This window comes from Sphaeramia orbicularis, chromosome 8, assembly GCF_902148855.1.
Source record: "Sphaeramia orbicularis chromosome 8, fSphaOr1.1, whole genome shotgun sequence".
NCBI lineage: Eukaryota > Metazoa > Chordata > Actinopteri > Kurtiformes > Apogonidae > Sphaeramia > Sphaeramia orbicularis.
In genome coordinates this window covers 35,219,776-35,240,301 of record NC_043964.1, presented here as the reverse complement: position 1 = coordinate 35,240,301, position 20,526 = coordinate 35,219,776, and the positions used below count along the sequence as shown (strand labels likewise).

General features: G+C 36.6%; 2 protein-coding genes across 2 annotated transcripts; both read right to left on the bottom strand.

Moving 5' to 3' along the window:
* Positions 1 to 4,286: 4,286 nt before the first annotated feature.
* Positions 4,287 to 13,458, bottom strand: LOC115424570 (uncharacterized). The gene is made up of 12 exons (XM_030141925.1): positions 13,185 to 13,458; positions 12,368 to 12,479; positions 11,790 to 11,883; positions 11,585 to 11,639; positions 11,091 to 11,231; positions 10,146 to 10,306; positions 9,339 to 9,437; positions 9,067 to 9,212; positions 6,535 to 6,706; positions 6,340 to 6,452; positions 5,058 to 5,142; positions 4,287 to 4,969 (listed from the first exon to the last, which is right to left on the bottom strand). Exons 1-12 carry the CDS (start codon positions 13,300 to 13,302, stop codon positions 4,910 to 4,912), a joined length of 1,356 nt encoding a protein of 451 aa, XP_029997785.1. The 5' UTR covers positions 13,303 to 13,458; the 3' UTR covers positions 4,287 to 4,909.
* A 2,889-nt stretch (positions 13,459 to 16,347) lies between these two features.
* nudt9 (nudix (nucleoside diphosphate linked moiety X)-type motif 9) lies at positions 16,348 to 20,287 on the bottom strand. Its single transcript, XM_030142097.1, has 8 exons — positions 20,119 to 20,287; positions 19,253 to 19,531; positions 19,005 to 19,094; positions 18,412 to 18,498; positions 18,182 to 18,293; positions 17,938 to 18,084; positions 17,741 to 17,825; positions 16,348 to 17,529 (listed from the first exon to the last, which is right to left on the bottom strand). The coding sequence occupies exons 1-8, from the start codon at positions 20,214 to 20,216 to the stop codon at positions 17,384 to 17,386; spliced, it is 1,044 nt and encodes a 347-aa protein (XP_029997957.1). The 5' UTR covers positions 20,217 to 20,287; the 3' UTR covers positions 16,348 to 17,383.
* Between the last annotated feature and the right edge of the window lie 239 nt (positions 20,288 to 20,526).

Below are 20,526 nucleotides of genomic sequence, written 5' to 3'. Positions count from 1 at the left end.
AGCCCACGGAAATCACGTCAACCTCCTTCCTGTACAGAAATGCCTTTCTCTATGTGCTTGGAGTTTATCTATGTTTAATGTCACTGTTTTTCTAACAGTCAAATACAAAGAAACTGCAAGCAACACCTCAATACCTTCCTCTCAGAATCAAGTCATGCTATATCCAGTGACTGGTGAAACCTCATTGATTTCTTGTGGTGTGTTTTTAGAACCAAAAGTATTTACAAGAGACAACTCTAGTATTCTTATCTAAACCTCCTGACACCTAGCAATGCATTTCTGTCCTCTGTGGAGCACAAAAGTTTTCAGTTTTACTTCTCTTTTTTTTTTTTTTTTTTTTTAACCCTTTCATGCATGAATTATGAGAACCTTAATCAAGATTTTTTTCCTGAGTGTTTTTTTTATTCTCATTAGGCATAAAAAAAACCAATGTGATTATTATTATTATTATTTTTTTTTTATATGAACCTATTTTTCGTGTTGCTACAAAAATGTCCACTTAGCTGAACACCATGCATTTAATTTTTGAAGTAAAGAAACATGCATTTACTGACATACTGTGTGAAAACTATGAAATAAAAACATTTTTAACCTCCTGAGACCCAGCAATGCATTTTTGTCCTCTGTAGGGGACAAAAACTTCACTTAAAAAATGCTGTCCATTGCAAAGGACATTCCATTAAAAAAAGTAAATAAATAAAAATAATTTTTTTAAAAAAATGTATCTGGAAAAAAACACTGTTGCATTATGTGGTTTCCAATCAAGACAATTGTTTAATGAAAAACAGCTAAAATTTTCATTTTCCTAGGTCTCAGGAGGTTAATGCTGCTAATCTGATGTTTTCTCACATTTGAACATACTATAATACTAGTTATTACTCATTCAGATAATATGCAAAAACAAAAAAAAAAACTGTAAATTACAGTCTAATAACAATTAGTAATTGATTTAGATACAAGAACAGGAAAGTTACAGTAATGGTATGAATGTCAGTGTATGGGATGATGCATTAGTGTCCACTGTGTTGGCAGATATGGAACTAAAACAACAAAACCCATTAATCTACAAGAGAACAGCAGTAGAATAACTGTCCACTAAAGTGACCACTATGCATGAAAGGGTTAAGGACATTACATTTAAAGAAATGTGTCTGAAAAAAGTGTTGCATCATGCTCTTTCCAATCAAAGAAATTATTTAATGCAAAAAAAATAATAAAAATCTTAATCTTTTACTTTCCTGGGTCTGAGTAGGGAACGCTGACAGTGATTGAGGGCAATTATTTCTATAGCCTGATATCTACTCAGAGGGAAAAAAATATATAAATATCTCTAGGGATTGTCTACTTTCTGACCTCCTCACAACAGACCAATGGACAGATAGTAAATGAAATGACATTTTACACTTCCTGATCAAATGAAACAAATTCATTGTCAATGTTCAAACTAAGTTTCTCATGTTCAACACTATAACAACAAAAAGAGTTAAAAACAAGTTAATCGGTACTTGGTTATAATGGACTGTGTTTGATTTATTACAGGAAATCCTGCTCCACATGAACAACCAGAGGCTCTCTCCAGATGTCCTGTACACGATGCCAGAGATAGTAGTATTTGGGGTCTTTTGAGGATCCAGGACAAAAAATGTCAAACTACGCTGAACTCAGGAAAGGCTGCAACCCTGGCCGGTACACATATCTAAGAGTATCAAGAACAAACATAAGGACTGTGATCGAGGTTTTCCACAGTGATCTGCTCCCAACCCTGTATGTAAACAATGCCAATCCAAAACAGCATTGAGCAGGATACCACTTCAATTTTCTGGTCACCTGAAGTTCTTTGTGTTGTTACAGACGACACCTTTAACAAATTCTTGCGGGAACTGAAGCCATCAGAGAAACATAGCAGCAGTGAGGAAGTGGTGGAAAATTCAGACGTGTTTACAACAATGTTAAGCCCATCAGAAGAAGATAACATCAACAGTCCAGAATCAGGTGAAGCTGATTGTTTTGAGTCAGACAGATGCAGTGCACCACCCTCTCTATCTCATTAGAAATGAATTTCCACCCATCATGTCTCCAGAAATAAGGTCAGCAGTGGTTTCTAACGATTGTCCTCAATCATGTAGAGCTTCACCAGCTTGAGTCTGACAACTCAACTTTGGGAATTGACAGACTATTTAAGTCTCCTCCACATTTTCTTCCCTAGTGTCAAACAGAAGTTGCCTAACACCATGATCACTGCACTGAACATGAAAATGCATTGTCCCTGCAAAGGCAAACTCCAGCATCCAACATCTGTCTGAAAAAGTACTGTTGGAAATCACTACAATTGTTGACAACACTATCAGAAAACCAAAGAACATAAAAAAGGTGTGATAAAAGCTCTCCACCTGAAATTTGGCAGTGTAACATCACTTCTGGAGGCTGCAGACTCTAAAGATGCGCCATTTAATGATTCTGTGGTGAAGTATTTACTGATCCACCAGAACATCTGGAGGCTTCAGTTCATCTTGAGCCAAGTTTTCACACTGTGCATCAACAGAAGCCATGACAACTTTTTTCCCCACAATCCATCACACTCAAGCCCACTCCTCCCTTGTGTCCCCTGTTAACATTTGAAGCATTCTGCATTTACTCGAAGAAAAGAAAGCAATAGGTTTGAAAATCTCTCATGACTTTGAAGTTATTTTAGGCGGACAGTTGTCTCCAGTTGTCTCTGAGTCTCCATGAGTTCTAACCCTATATATTGTCTTCGAATGTGAGGAATACATATAACCATCATGATGGTATCAGCTTGTTGGCAGTGTGGCTTTATGTTGGCCTGTTCATTTCAAACTATGAAGAAAACATACAAAACTAATGTGCTTCAAGTTGAATACCAGCAAAATGACATCTGAACTGATTAAGAAAAGTCTAAGGAGAGTGCTGCACTTAATCATTTACTGCTATTATTACTATTTATGTCATTCAATCACTTTGACATTTTTTTTAAAATATATTTTTTATCTTCTCTATTTTCGTTGTATTTGATGTATATTATCTTGTGCTACTGCACATTTGAATTTCCCCCTTGGGGGATCAATAAATTATATCTTATCTTGTTCTTTTTATTAACAAAATGGAATCTAATTTGTTAATTTTTGTGTTGTTACATATTTTGTATGACCAGGAGACATGAGATACATAGTGGTGAAACTTTAGCTGACTTACATTTCTATGGCTATGTTTACACTGCAGGTAAAAGTGGCCCAAATCTGACATTTTTGGCCATATGTGACCCATATCTGACTTTTTTATGACAGTCAGAGCACAAATCCGATTTTATTCAAATCAGACTCAGGCCACTTTCACGTGTGGTCCCAAATCTGATATATATCTGATGATGTGCAATGTGACTTCAGTCTGAACAGTCATGTTGCATTTCATCCAACTGTTACGTCATTGAAATACAGCAGATCCACATTGACTTCCTATACACAGTGTGCTGCATGACGTCAATGCAAAAACAATCACGCAAAAAAAAAAGTTTTCAGCAAAAATCAGAATTAAGCATTAGGATCTGCAGCATAAACATAGCCTATGTGTTACTGATTTAAGCTCAAAGATAGATTCCACAAAATTTGGTTTTGGTTAATTTGCCTTAAAACCTATAACATAAAATTTTAAAAGTGTAATCAATCTACAAGATTCCTTTACATTATAAAATAGCGAAAAAATCCTCTTTTACAGTATTAGGTTGAGAGTTTCTTGTTAGATGTTAGTCTGTGCTTCTTCCAGTCTGCAGACTATGATCTATTTATAGAATTGATCGGACTAGACTTTCCATTCTTCATTTCTTCTACATGCACCACTTCGATTTTCATCTCAACATCTTGAAAACTGATATTTAAAAAGCTGCGCCACCCACTGCTGTATCCATTTTCAGTCAAAGTCATTAAAAGAAAAAGTTCAGAAGCAGCCAATACAAGAATGTTAATACCCTTTTCTTTAGCAAAACACAAACCCTTTGTTAATTTAACCAATTTTGTAGCTTAATTCTATTTTTTTTTTAAAAGTCATGGATCTTCAGTACAGCGACAGGACATCTAATCCTAGAACAAGTTGACTCAGCACTCCTCAATTTGTCCACACTGAAATGTATTGTACCTATTATAAAACATAAATTTTATATTTAGATGTATCAATTCAGACTAAGATTTAAGGAATCCAGAAATACAAGAAAATGCTCAAATCCCCAAATGAAAGGATGAAATTCCTTGAAAGAATAGCAGGAAAAAGCTTCATTCCTTTACATAGTTTTTTATTTAAGTCAGTTGTATTTAAAAACATGGTCACAATGCAGGAAAGTGAAATAAAAAAGTTGAGTTGGTCACTGATAAAATGTACAACACAATTATCTCCAATAGCAGGAGTTATGTAGATAGAATATTCTATATATTGCCAAACACATAGACATTCATGATGTGACGCCAGAATACTGTATAAAATGCTGGTGAAATTTGTCAAAGTATGTAAAGTGACTCATGTAAACCAGTGCTACTTGTCATTCAACCAAAGAACAAGTTCTGTATATTATAAATAGTTTGCAATAGTTTAAATATCTTAAGTGGTCTCGAGCCTAAAGGCTTTTAGTGGAACAGAGGCACAGATACATGTATAAATGCAGAAAACTAAATAGTAATCAGTAACAAGAGCCCCTTGGATCTTCATGACCTGCAGGCAGTGAGGTTGAATTTTCAGTTAACATCATGTAACAGGTAAACAGGGATTACAGTATTGAGAGCACCAGGAGGGTCTTTACACCTGCACAAAGAACACAGAGACTTTGGAAAAGCTAGACTGGATTTTGGTCCCGTCACTGCGGGGTGTGCTTTGTGTATGTCTGTTCTGGTGTTGTTGGGTGGCTTTTTTACTGCTCCATGTCATGGTCGCTGACACTCTGCCGTAGGTAGTCTTCATACAGCTTTTTCTAAAAGGGAAAGATGACACACTTTAACTCCAATACTTTCTTTTTGTTACATGTACTTTTTCAGAGTCACAACACACAAATACACTACCTTTTTGGACTTGACCACCTCCTGAACATACTCCAGCTTCTCCTGCAGTTGTCTTCTCTGTTTGCCTGACAGAGTTGATCGAGTCCTGCAAGGAATTAAAAGAAACGCACCTCAAAATCCAACAACTTGTTATTTTATATTATTTTACATACTTTCATACACTGTAAAGCACTTTGCATTGACTTATTGTTGCAAAATGCTAAACTTGTCTAAGGGATATTACCTTGTCATATGAGCTCCTTTTCAGAAGAATAATATAAATAAAAAGCAATGTCCAAACTTTCATAAACAACTAATATTCATTTTAAAAAGGGCAAAGTACCAGTGGAAATATTTAACATGGGGCTATGGGTAGTTTTCAGAATCAGAATACGTTATTAATCCTAGGGGGAAATGATTGAGTGCTTGCTTAATCTACTTTATTTATATTTATAATCTACTTTAATTTAGACAAGTTTCTGTAATGTCTTTTTTCTTATTTCCTCAGAGGAAATAAGGTGAACAGTAAAAACAAGTTAGATCAATTCAGATCTGACTGGTCAGTACAGTAACTCAGCTGCAAATATCTGACCAGGTAGTAATCCATTGCCTTTTTGCTTAAGAGATTTTTGATATTATTATGAGAAGTGTAAAAATATTTGTGTATTTGTCATGACACTGCGGGGGATCCCAGTAAGAGCAGAGATGCAAACATCGTCAAAGCTTAATGGAAGAAACAGTTATATTGTTTCAGTTTTTATCTCTATCTACCCTCATGAGCTAAACTTAAAATGATGAACATTTTTAAATTCTGTTTAAGTTCACTGTTGTAAATCATCTACAACAACTAGAGCTGCAACCGATTAATCGACTAGGTGCTTGAAGTCAATGCAAAAAGTCCCGATTCAATTAATCGACTCGAATTGCTTGAAGGGAGATATTCAATTGCAGTTTTCCTGAATTGAAGCTTCTTTGTGCGTCACAATAAGCGTCCGTGTGAAACACAACGATGGAACCAATATTCAACAGCAGAGAAATGAAGGAAACAAAGCTTTGATTCTGGAGAATTGTGGTTGAATGATTTTTTTGGATCACTTTGAGTCGATTAATCGGTTGCAGCTCTAACAACAATACAATTTAATTTAATTTAGCAAATTAATGCAATGACACGCACAACCAAAATATGTATGAAAACTAGTAAAGTTATTAATATAACGTAGTGTATTGCCATTTGTCCACAGGTTTACATACAGTAAACATTCTGTGTCAGTTTAAACTAAAGTCTTGTATGAAACTCTCCTACCTGAAGAAGAAGCGTGCGAAGATGAGGAAGAGGAAGGAGAGAACAATCAGTCCAGCACAGCTGTACAGCTGCTGTGTCGCAGAGAGGGAGTCAAATATCCGCACCATGGGAGCCTGTGAAGTACAAGAACAGTTAGAATTAGTCTTGGGTATTTCCTTTGTCTCACACATAAGCCTGCTCTGGTTAGACCCTCACCAGGTACAGGGAGAGGGCCTCGGTGCCTTGGGAACCCAGAGCAATCTCCAGGATTTCCTTGGACAGCGCTCCCAGTACCAGTAAAGCCATCAGAGCCAGTGGGACGCTGAAGCCCAGCAGAGTGAGGAAGCAGCTCTTACAGCGCGCCCGTCGGTTCTCAGCGCAGATCTGCCTGTGAGAAGATAATTTCAAATGTATTCTGTGTTTTTAATAAATTCAATTATCTGCACTCGGTTATACTTACAGACAACAGGCCAGAATTCACTAAAGCAGGACAAATAAATGTGAGGCCTCAGTTCAGAAAAGGCACCGATTTGAGTGATTATTTCTGGAGGTGACCCACTAACAATATTCAAGTTTATGACCACAAACAAAACCAGATCATTCAATAATGAGCAACTCAACCTGCCCAAGAGCAGCACAAATTAGCAAACATCAAGAAGATGTAGCACATGGAGAAATATTCAGTGTTGATGGAATGAAACGATAGTGACATCAGTAACAAAATTCAACACATCCCAGCTGTTTGTCACTGTGGGACTGAGAAACCCATACTCCGAAGAGGAAACTGAAGAAGATGGTATAGCATATGATGCACAGAACATGGACAGAGAAGTCACACTTATACCCTGTCAGAACACTGACTTCTGATTTTACATAACCCATGACACTGGATTTGTGGTCTGACCGGAATGACAGAAGCAATTTTTCACTATGGTTATATTTATCATTATCAGTAACATGGGGAAAAATTTCACATAGTCTGTATTTGGCGACGGAACCGTGAAAAAAGGCTCCATAGCTGAATGACATTAACCCCTGAAGACCCAGTGGTACTGTTGTGACAGTTCCCAGATAAATTATTCTCTTAATTTCACCCTTCTTAAGTGATTTATCATCATTTATTAAAATATTACTTTCTATATTTAGCATTTTTCACTGTAAATCATGTATTTTCCTATATTTAATTTCCTATATTTGATTTAGATGTTCATGAAAACTCAGTGTAAATTCAAAGGTTATTGTATCAAAACAGAAAAAAACTGAAGAAAAATTTGTTTTTCAGAAAATATATCACTGACTGAACATAAACCAAGTGTGTCCATCCACTGTCATTGATCCAACTCCATGGGTTTTACTGGTGAATCAATGTTGTAGAAGATGACAGTGTTTCCACAGTCACTACAGAGCCTCTGAACATCCAAATGGGTCATATCTGATGACCATGAAAAGATGAATAACTGCATTTTACACCAATTATTTACATGTGTTGATAGGATTAGTGGATCAACAGGTACTAAACAGTTTAGATCAGTAGATGCTGTTGGTTACCAGTGGAGGTCTGGGTCTTTATGGGTTAAGTTAGGATCTTGGAAGATTTTATGTAATTTATAAAAGTTTTTTGGAGTGTAAGAAGACATGAAACCTTAGAACCTTTATGTGAAAGTCAGTGTTTAATAAATCTTTGACTGGCTTCTTCTTGAGCCTCCTAAACATTTGGTTACATTACACATCTCTGCATTTTCTCCTCATTCATGACCCAAGTACCAGAAACCTGGCAGGTGAAAATGTGGACTGTAGATATAATATCAAATCAACATATGGGACCTCTGACACCTTCCTATGTCATTCCACATAAACTAACAAGTGGAGAAAAGTTGCTCCTCTACCACCTGCTCTTTGTTTCCAGCAGCACCTCCCTCTGGTCAAACTACCACAACTATGTATTGCGATGCAATTTGCAATAAATTCACAGCTTAGTAATTATTTAAGTGAATTACTTAACTATTTCTGAAGAAGAAATTTGTACAAATACCTATCCATTAAGGCCAGATGAAACCATGACTGGATTACACTATACCCCTTCTGCAAATCTTGATTAGTTTAGTGCCAAAAGAGGTGGACAGAACAAATAAATCTGTTTTTAAAATGCAATGGCAGTCATTTAGCTCACACTGCTTCACAAGTCCTTCTGCGAAAAGGGGACTAACAGAATTTCCCTAAAGCCTTCTCATGTTTTCAAAGAAATCCTAAGGCCTGTGAATGTTTTGTTGGCATCTAAATTTTGGAGTTTTTCCTAGATTTAATTGCATTTACCATAAATAAATAAGCTACGTAGTTAAATGGTTTCTCTATTACCTCATACTTTATGCTGTTTAGTTATCAATGTCATAGGTCAAAAAATATTTGTGGTTTTGTTGTTGTTGTTAAAAATACATTAATACTCATATTAATTTCATATCTATTGACCTTGATATAGTGACGTTTTACATGACTCCACACAGGGTTTTTTATTTGGAACATTGACGGTATGACATATGCCATTCCCGTATCTTGACATTCTGTCCATCTTGATCTGCACTAAGCAAATCAACACATGGTTCTAAAATACTCTGTGGTGCATCTGATGCTTTGTGTAGAGCGGTCATTACTGTAGCTTGATATACTCATCTCTAGTGGAATCAAGCGGTTACAAATGTGCAGAACAACTGAAAAAAGTAAAGCGATATTCTGAATGTTAGTGCAATATACCTGTCATTACTGAGTGTGTCGGTGATGGCCTCACTGATGAGTTCACAGTCCTTCTCCAAGGAGTTGAGTGTATTCTGGACTGTTTGGTTGATTGTTTTCTCAATTGTGCGACACACTTCCTCAATCTGGTTAACACAGCGACTGGGCTGCGAAAGAAACACCGTGGGTTTATGTTACAAGACATGCTAAAGTGGTATGCAAATAAAAGCTGGTGCTGTGCAAGCTTTAAGCACAAGCACCATTTTGCAGGTCATTCAAGGTGCAACACTGACCTTACTGGGGTTTGGAATGTAGATAGTGGGCATGTCAAAACCACATTTATTCAGTCCCGGTCGCTTGCAGAGCTCCTGGACAATCTGCATCATTACTCTCTGCAAAATAGAAATAAAAGAAAAAAATCATTCAGATTTATGTGTAAGAATCAAAAACCAAGAATCTTTATTATCCCCAAGGGACAATTTTCTGTGCAGTCAGCATTAAAACATTGATAAAAACACACCACACAACTATTCGTGAAAACACAGTTCAGACAATTCACAAATAGAGTAATTCAAATATAAAGTGCTATTTAAAATACCAATGGCAATGGGGACAAAGGAGTTTTTATGTCTGATTGTCCTACATTTAGGCAGACTAAATCTTCTCCCTGATGCAAGCAGCTTAAACTCAGAGCAGGTTTTGAGGGTCAGCTAGGATCTGCTCTGCTTTCTTCAGGGTCTGATCCCTGTGCAGAGTGTGGAGGTCACTCAGATTCATGTTGGCAATTTTGCGACACAGCTTCACAACATTAAGGACCTACGTTTTGTTCATACAGCTGCACTTTATGGAAGTGAATGTTGCTTTGCTTGCACTATCTGTACATCTACATAGTTGAAATGAAAGGAGACATGACACAGTTTCAATGTGTCTACAAACTTTCACGTTAAAAAGGACATATTTGTACTTTAATAAAAATTTAAAATCAGAGTGCGTTTTGTAGCTTTTTATGGGTGGAACTTAAGGCTTTAGGTGGTAATAATAACTTCTCATTTTTAAAAATCATTCATCCACATATTAAACAGAGTAGTTTCTGTGCGTACTTGTCTGTCAGATTCTCCCCCGGCCTCGTCAGCTTTACTCAGGTAAAAACGAAGCCTGTCCCCATGTTTCTCATTCAGGCTCTCCACAATGTTGAGGGTTCGCTTGCAAAGAGCCTGACCCATGGGGTCAAAGAAAACCAGAATCAGGTCACAGAGATCACCTGAGAATCACAGTAAAAATATCATTATTATCATCATCTCCATCACAACAGATATTATGTAAACTATGTTAAAAAATTAACTGATCTGCATGTAAACTGTCTCTATATTTTGTGGTTCTTAAATATTTAAACATTATGGATGTAATGTCAAATTTAGGGTCACTCTGACAACTCTTGTTCCATTAGACAGTTACTGGATGACATGGATTGCCAACATTTTGTAATGTTGCAATCAAAGTTACGTAGCACATGAAGGAAGTGGTGAGACCTGAAGATAATCTATGTACAGTTATCTTTAACTGTGTTTTTAGTAAACAAATAAAATGGAATTTAAATTCACTGTGGTCAAAGTACATAACATGTATCATTAATATTAAGTGCACTTCCTTTCTCATACAAGATTTGCAAACCCACTTTTTGCATCTATAACACTGATTTATACCTTTACTGCCACCAACTGTGGGGAATACAGAAGTAAAAAACGGTACCTGTGATATTGGATACGTGTATGCATTTCATTTTGTATGATATTATACGAGAACTCAACCACAAAAGTAATGCTCAGTGTTGACTGTTATGGTCAGACATTCTAAGCTAGCTTTAACTTAGAAAAGGCTCCATTTTACTTTAAGCTGAATTTTGGATCAAAAGTTCAAGTTTGAAAGCACTTTCTCAATGTGTACTCTTAAAAGAATACTATTTAAAGTAATGATGTTGCACCATCGGCTACAAGTCTCAAGGGACCCACAGTAACAGTATAGCAAGTCATGAAGTGTCCCCTCACCCAGCCACAGAAGAACCTCATCCACATCAAACGGATACTTCATGTCACCATCCACCAACCCTGGTGAATCCACAAATGTCACCAGACTGAAGCGTTTCTGCCGTGATGTACAGATCTCTGTGCTCAAGTACTCTGAAACACCTGGGGATAAATTGAGTGTTATCATAGAAAAAGGGGGAAAAAAAGAACCAATCAGGTGTTAATGAAGTATTGTTACTTTTTTTTAACAAACATTAATTAAGAAAATTTGCTGAACCACCTGTAACATAAATCTGCTCTAGTCTGACAGTACTGCAGCACTATGACCTAAATACCTTTTGTATGACACATTGTACTTCATGAGACACTCTGTGAACTTAATTTGTCTCACTGTAAGCCTTAAGGTTGTACTCTGTCATGTTTTCATATAATAACTAATAAACTGTGAGAGTTCTGCCACACTACTCCACAGTTAAAGGAATTGCATGGTGTGCTCATGGGGCAATTGGTCTCACCTTTAAACTCTTGCAGAGGCTTGAAATGTGGATATAGATGAAGGGTAGCATTCCCCTAAACAAACAAACAAAAAAAACAGGATAAGATCAAACAGACTGTAAATGTAGAGTGACACTCTGTAGAGTTACTGGGCAAACTAAACAAACTGGATTCATACTTAAGCATACACCCAATATACAAAAAATAATGTCATGCTGCACTTACTGTGAGAGATTCTCTCTTGCGACCACTTGTGACGAAACTAAAGCCTTGGGTCTCAATGGCTACTCCAGTGCGCTGGATGTGCTCTTCGACATACCTGTCAAAAAATAAAGATGAAAAAAAAAAAAAAAAAGGACAAAAGGACATAGCGTCAGGCATTATAGCTATTCAGTTTTATCTCATGATGTATAGCTAAATTATTCAGTGAAAATCTATTAACTATATTTTATTGGCCAGCACAACCTCATTCTCGGTCATTTTTATTGGACACATTATTGATTGCATTTAGTGGAACACCAAACTGTGCCAAGGTGCAACTGAATGTTACAGATGAATTAAGCTGGACGGGTTAAACCCGACTAGACATACTTGTTAGGTCCGTTATACTTTATCTTGCCAATGGGACAGAACTGTGCAAATCCCACTGCACATATTTTCATTAAATGTGGTGGAAGGATTGTGCACGGGTCAAGGATGAAGCCATTAAATTTTGGAACAGTTCCAGCAAAGAAGGCATGTCGGGAGTCTTGGATGGACAGACATACTCTGCACATGGAGATGTTTTTGAAAAGAGTATTTACCAGTTAATAAAGGAGCTTTTCCCTGCAGAGTGATTTCCCATCAGCATCACAGTAATCTTCTTCCTGGGTGCCAGTAACTTCACACCAACAGATTCTGCCACTGTGATCAGCCCTACACAACACAGAGAGAGTAGTTCAGAGCAAAATTTCCAAATAAATTCCTAGTCTGTTGTGGAGACTTCTGCAGATTAGATAGTCCAGTGAAATGAAGTGACACTGCAATGAGTCATTTTTGTCAAGGTTTAGATAACATTTAAAACTCTGAATTACAGTAGCTACACAATCCCTTTAAAGTCTTCCTAAAATGTAATTTTCTTTTCTTTTTTTTTCTTTTATGCATTTGGCAGACGCTTTTTACCAAAGCGACTTACAGGGGAAAACCAATCAAACCACTCAATCAATCAAATTTTATGTATATAGCGCCAGATCACAAAAAGTTATCTCATGACACTTCATATATAGAGTTGGTCAAAACCAGACTCTAAGCGAATTTACAGAATTTAACCTATATCTATTATAAGCTAAATGAACCGACTATATTAAGTACTACCATCCCAAAAATGCTTGCAACATAAGTTGTAGCTGTCTGACTCAGCTATGAGCAACTTAGCAAAGCTGCTAAAGCTTTAATAGGGGATGTTTACTAGGTTAACTAGCTAGCTAACGGTTAGCCTGCTTGCACCAAAGCTAACAAGTTAGCTAGTTGAACTACAGCGAGGTATTTATGAGATAGTTTGGTTTATTGTGAAACAAGATTGTGTTGGATAAGTTTCCTGGGCGGCTCTCAGTCCTCTGTGTTATGTGACAGCCTACTCACCACTCTGAGGATCCGCGTACAGTTGGTGACAATCCCGCAAGATGCGCTCATCACAGGACACTCCGCCGGATATCGAGTCTGCGTTTGCAGCATTTCGGCTCTTGATTTTCCCAGACATTGTTGGATAATAATGATATCAAACTTTCGACAGGATCTGCTCAAACATCTGAAGTACAAGACTGAATGAAGTGGATTCTGGACAAAGCCGGTGTGCCTCGTTTGAATCACCCCGGTCCGCTAAAAAGACGTAGCTCAGCCACGTAGTCAGCAAGACTGGATTTATATCATAGAGGCTTCTGGGTAATGTAGTTCATCCAGACTGGTCCACCTAGACCAGGGGTGTCAAACTCGTTTTAGTTCAGGGGCCACATACAGCCTAATATGATATAAAGTGGGCCGGACAAGTAAAATAATATAAATAATAGGATAATAACTTTTAAATGAAAAAAGTAAAATTCCGTAATGAAAATGTTTAAATGTACGAAGTGTATTTGAACATAACATGAACAAATATGAACAATCTGAAAATTCTTAAGTAAAATTAGTGCAATTTTAACAATATTAAACCTCAGTTTATCATTTATACATTGAATCACTACTTTCAGATCACAGTGGATCCACAAATACACAAAACATTAAATAACAGGCAGAATATTATTAAAATTCCACATGCTTCTCCTAAGACATGTCAGATATTCACACTTTTTGTAAAAGGCTAGTCTGTAAATGTAAACATTTTTGTGTAATTTTACTGTTTTTTTACACTAAAAGAAAGAGAAAAATTAGCAGTTTTCATTATTGCTAGGTTATTATGGTAGTATTTTACTGGTCTGATCCACTTTAGATTGAACTGACCTAAAATGATTTTAACACCTTTGATTGTTAACATCTTCAGTGTAATTTTTTCATTTCACAAATTCATCCCAGGGGCCGGATTGAACCCTTTGGCGGGCCGGATTTGGCCCCCGGGCCGCATGTTTGACACCTGTGACCTAGACACATCAATTCAAGACAAAAAAAAATAGTGAAAATTGTAGGATCACAATTCACAATTTTTCCCCTCTAGCTTCTTCTATTTGCCTTCTTATCACAAACTATTTGTGACTGCAACCCATATTTTCCTTTTGCATTTGATGCCAGTAAAGGAGGCAGAAAAAAAACCCACTTCGACAGATCTGAAAAACCAAGAGTGTCCAATTTTATTCCTTGCACTTTATTTTCCATATTGTTCCTGATAAAATCATTGTAAATTAAAGTCATGCTATAAGTATACCTTCATGTAAACGTTTATTTTTTATCATGAATCTTCACAATTGTATGGACACAGGTTTGATATAAAGACTCTCATAAAGAGACAGCTGACACAAAAAACCAACAGGAAACTAACCAGATATAAGCAAAGTTAACCAAAAAAAGAACACCATTTAGTAGACATACTCTTCTTCTTTTTTTTATTCACTTTTTATCATTTTTTTCTTTCTTTTCACCCATTAAACATTTTACAGTGATACAACAGGATATAGTTATATGAAAATATATCAATAAAAATACAAAAATGAAATGTAAAAAACAAACAAGAAAAAACAGCAACCAAAAAAAAACACAAAAACAACAAGACAAACAAAGAAACAGAAAGAATTACAAAAACCCTAGAGTACTGTCAATTTTGTTATTACATGATATGTTCTTACATTATAACTTTTTCCAGGTGACATAAGACCAAGGCCAGGACAATAAAACATTTACCATAATACATTGTAGTATCAGAATACCAATCCCTTCAGTTATTATAGTAATACCCAAGACTGCAGTCGGGACTGCATTCATAAACAATTTTAGAAAATCAGATGTTTGATGGCTAGTTTAGAGCTACAGACATGCTTGAAACTGTTTGATCAACACCATCTCACATTACAGGTTACAATACAGAAAATGTTCTGCACCTTGTTTTATCCAGTTACATAATTTAGATGTGGGTGAGCTTTATATAATATGGAACAAACAATAAAAAAGGGAAAGCATATGTTTCATAGCGTACTATCATTTGGAAATAGTAGATTGCAATGCAACCATCAAGGCTAAACAGAGACAACCAATTACAAACACTGAGTTGGCAATGATGACAAAATGCACAGTCATCACAGTCAGAATTTAAAATATAAAGTCTGTCAAATGAATAACAAAATAAACTGCTCTTATTAATAATTACTATAAATGATTTTATTTTCAGGCATTTAGGAATTTATCAGTCAAAGTTTTATTTTGTTTTTTAGGTTCATTTCCAAAAAGAACCAAACAATCAAACAGAGTTGTATCAGTAAAATCACTGAAATCAATAAAACTGACTATTTTTCAGTACTTACAGCCACAAAAATAATGTTTTAGCTTATTTTCAGTCATGTAATAACTACAAGCAAGAATCACACTGTTAAGTCAGTGGTTTGAAATGTACAAATGTAAAGCTCCAGTGGGAGATACTCTGCCCCTCTACAACAATGAATGGTATTAGTGCTCCTCCTGTACAATAAATGTGGAAACTGCAAAGTGGAATTGGTTCACTGAATGCACTAAAGCTGAAGAACACAGATATGAAATATGCTTTAATGTGCATTTACGGTACCTATCATTGCAAAGCTGCAGGAATATTAACATAAATCAGTATCATTCCATACACACAGTACAAAGACTGTGGCTTAAACATAAAAGGAGTTTCTAAAATGTAACCTGCTCAAACAGCTACACATACTTGATTTAATGAACTGTCTCTTGTAAAACTTGGGTAAACACAATTATTTTCCTCTTTCATAAAAATCCATCCTCCCTACCTTTATAACATGTGAATTTGCCATTTCTAACACACCACGACAGCATGTTTTTTCACAACCCCATTTTCTGTGTGTATGACATCAATGTGTTTTTATCAACACCAGATATAATCCATCTCCTGCATGACTCTCAAATCTTTCCTCTTGTAAAAAAGTACACTTAGCAGCAAGATGAAACATGAGGAAGTGTGAGTTTCCATAGACAAGTGGCTGGGTGTGAAATGGCCTCTGCATCCACTGTTATCACCTGAAAACATGTTTCCTTCTAGCTTCTGCCTGTCTGTCCACTGCCTCTTCACATTCTATTCAGATGTAAAGATCAAAGTCAGTCCACTCAATTACATTTTGATTGCTCCTCTTATCACACTTTATTTCAATTTAATGTTGTACATGTTATGCTGAACAGCTCATTGTGTTTGTTCTTACACGATCACGCTCAGTTAGTGTGATGAATAAATTAGCATAATATTTTACAAAAGAAAAAAGTGGTCAGTCATGCCGCTGAGCACCATCTTGCATTTTTCTTCCAAGTATTAAATTCAAGCTTTGCCTTCAAATTAAAGCTTCATTATGGATACCATAGACTGTACATAAAGATGCTGCTGCAATCCTCTTTCCTCTCACTGTGGAAAAAGCCAAAATTCCAGAATCACAGAAACTGACAAGTTGCTTGTGTTACACACTTTGGAGCCAGAGTTTATACAATAGAGATGCAGGATGCCCCTGCCCACCACCTGATCAGATTCATGACTGGGAATTGTGGCTGTTATTCAGTTTGTACACAACTCATTCTCAAGAAATCTGCTGAAAAACACAGGAAACTTTATTAAATTTTGATCGGATGTGTATTTTGAAGTTTTAGTTTGGTTTCATTGAATAATAACACAGAAGGGACATGATCTATGATCTATACTGAAGCTATCAAGGGGAGTGAGAGAAATTTTAGTTTGCAGCTGCCACTCTGTCTATCTTTACATACAGTCTATGAGAAATATGTTCAGTGCATGTCCTCTATTTTCCCTCCAAACAGCAGCTTTAACATTCTTGGAAAACTTCACAGTTCCACAGTGAGCTTTCTTATTGCAGCCAAGCTTTCAAACTGATAATATCATTAATTTTACAATATCTTCTATACTACTCTGATACTGCACAGTCATAATGTTTCTGTATAGTGCACAGTGGACATAAACAGGTATAGCAAAATAATGAGATGCATTTAAGGCATACACTGTTATAACTTCGTCTTATTATGCTGGAAATAAGTGAGGCAATATTCTCATACATCTTAAATTCCCAATTTCTTTCAGGGCCCAGAGAGTGCAAGTGCTTGCATGTTTTCTCCATTATAATGTAAGAGTAGAGTCCGCTCCCTGGTTACCAGTGGGCTTTTCTCTCTTTGGCAACCAGCTCCAGGAAAGAGGAATGACTCGCGTAGAGGGGGAAGGACGAGTCAACGTCAACCCATTTGACTTGTCCTGCGTCATCACCAGCTTGCAATGGCAGCTCGCTCACACTGTTGCCTACAGGAAGGAAAGATATGTCTCACTGCACTTCATATCTCTAGTGTTATTTGTTCACCCTTAGAGAAAATTAATAAGAACTGCATCCAAAAATGATCTTTAATTTAATGGAAATGTTTTGTAATAAATGAAAAAACATTTAGAAAGTACATTGTATTTAAAGTCCATCTAAATAGTGATAATTTAGATGAACAATCTAAATTATAGACACCTGACTCATCGTGGAAGTTGATAGCAACTGTCTCCATCCATGCGTTGTCTGTGTTTCGTGGATCATCCACATAGCCTTTATAAACCTGAAAAAAAAAAGAAAGAGAAATATTTCACCACATACACAGCTCTACTCAAAGTTTTAGTTCTCCTTAACCAATCTGCTTCCAAACTAGTAAAGGCATGTTACTCGCTGACCTGAAATCCTGGTGATTTGAAGAGTTTCGTGATACGTTCATGAATTTTTGCTCTCTCCGATGCTGGGACCATCAGTGAATTCAAAGCTTCTTCTGAGAATTCCCGCTGCAGTGTAAGAGAAACGTGCTCCCCTGGATCTACCATGCCCTATGAAAAAGACAACAGCATACTAATTAAATTCAAAAATAAGATATAACAACACTATAGGAAAGCAGTTGAGAAAAGAAATGGAAAAGTCACAAACCCCAGGAATAGCCCACTCGCCACAGTCCTTCCTCTTAATGGCCACAAACTGCAGGATGGGCCGTTTGGACACTGAGTGAAGTATCTTTCCACCTTTTGCATCAAATTTCCACCTGCCCGACAATGAGTCACATCATCAAACAATTATGCTAAACAAATCTGCCCTATTTATTAACAGATTCAATTCAAGTAATAAAATGTGGTAAGCAGGTGTCTGGGAAAAAAAGCTACCTGGTGACAATGGGATCTGCTGCATGATTAGGCCCCCATCGTCCAAGCAAACCTCTGTCAGTTAACCCAGTGCGTCCACGAGGGTTTCTAAATGAGTAAAAAGTAGAGATGATGAACAATTAAAAACATTTCCAAGAAATAATTTTACAGTTCAAAGAGGAAATGACAAATGACAGAGTGAGAACAGATACGGTGCAGTATATAGCAATTTAACCCAGGACATCCTTAGAGAGAGACATCCTGACATATTTGTGCATTAGTGTTCAAGATTTTAATCTGTGACTTTGAGATTAACATTTGAAGGAATATCATCATGTAAAAAGGTTTCTAACACTACAAACCCAGGCAATGACCCTCCCAGTTAGCAGCTCTGTGCAGGGAATACTGTATCTAGCAAGCTATAAGACATTAAATATTAAACTGAGTTTTGTTGTAGTATTTTTAAAGTGAGAATACTATACTTTTATAGAAATGAAAGTTTGAAAATGGCCAAATGTACAGATGATACTACATGTCCGGTTAAAAATAATCTCAATTAAAGTGTTCCCATTTCATATGTGCTGAATTTCAGAGGTTACTGCACTATAACTTACAGCGGTTTTCCTTTTTCTACTTTGTAGTTCCCTTCAAAGCTTGTCCGGTCAACACCACCATCAATACTGTTGAACTTTGGTGAGAAGGAGCTGAAAAACAAGCAAACGTAAGTGACTCCGTAGATCAGCTAAAGCACTGACTCATTTAACATCAATTTTATAATTAACTCTCCCTTTGAGTCAAAGACAATACACATACAAACTAAATATGTCAAACTATTCTTGACACAGTTTAAATAGTTTCTCACCCAATATCAGGGTCAGCCCATTGTGGCTTCTTTGCTACAGCGGGGTCAGTGTAGCTGACTGGACTGTACTGAGGCCAGGTCTGACTCCACATTACTTTATCATCGGGCACAGGGAAGCGCTTCACTTTAGTCCCTCCATACAATGGAGATCTGGATTTTACATGAGGTGCTGCTGAGGATGGCATGGCTTGAAAACTCTGGTTACAGTAACTGGTGGTGATGTATCTGAGGGTTTGACTGGTTCTGAAAGGACTGGCAGGAGAGCAGGAGATGGCTGGCCTGCAGAGAAAGAAATATGAGACATCCAGTAAATATGGCTTGCAGTTGCTTCTCTTGCAGCAGCCTGATTCTTACTGGCACACCCCATCTGTATACAACAGAAAAATGTACAAGAGCAACTCAAGAGACGCATTAACTGATGATACACAGACCTATAGGAACTCCTAACAACTAATGAAGCGGAAACAACATTTCCACAGTCTGATAGTCACTGTTGTTTTATCTAGGCTTTACAATGTTTTCTACAGTGGGTTATACATAATATCTGACACAATAAAAATGTTCAGCTAAGTCATAATGACTTATATCTGTTGCTTGTTGTTTCAGATCGATGTGATATATAGAAACAATAGAATCTGACTACTTTTTGCATTTAAGTCACATCAGTAAAGCGTTAGTTGGCATGTTACTATTAAACTGACTTAAAATACAAGGGTCTGGCTCTGGTCGATGTAAACTATCAAGCACTTTGAAAGTCATAGCCGCTGCAACACATAAATGTCTACTCTCCATTACACTGTTTCATCAAAGCCAAAATACTATAACCATGTAAAACCATTTAAGTCAATCTGATATACTGTCTATACCTAACTCCGGAGGCGCACACAGGAAACGGGAGTCCGAAAAGAGTGAGTGCCAGACGAATTTGTCCAATCCAGTTTCGTCGCAGTAAGAAATGTACCATTCCTGGACTGTAATAAATCAATAAACGGATTGTGAAGCAACCACAACATGCAGCATTAAGTAACTAGGAAGTGCGGCGCACCCAGCGTGGTGACGTTTACGTAGGGGGTGTGGCTACACTGGTTTCCATGGTGCTCAGATTCATGAAAACTCTAATAATTAAGAAAAATAGATAAATAAATAAGTAATAGATTATTGGTCAGGTAAGCATTACTACATGCGACTTTACTGTCCAATTTAATATCCAATGTAGTGTACATCTGTTTTATTTTTGTTTTGAGGTATCAACATACAATTAAAAAAAGGTAGAT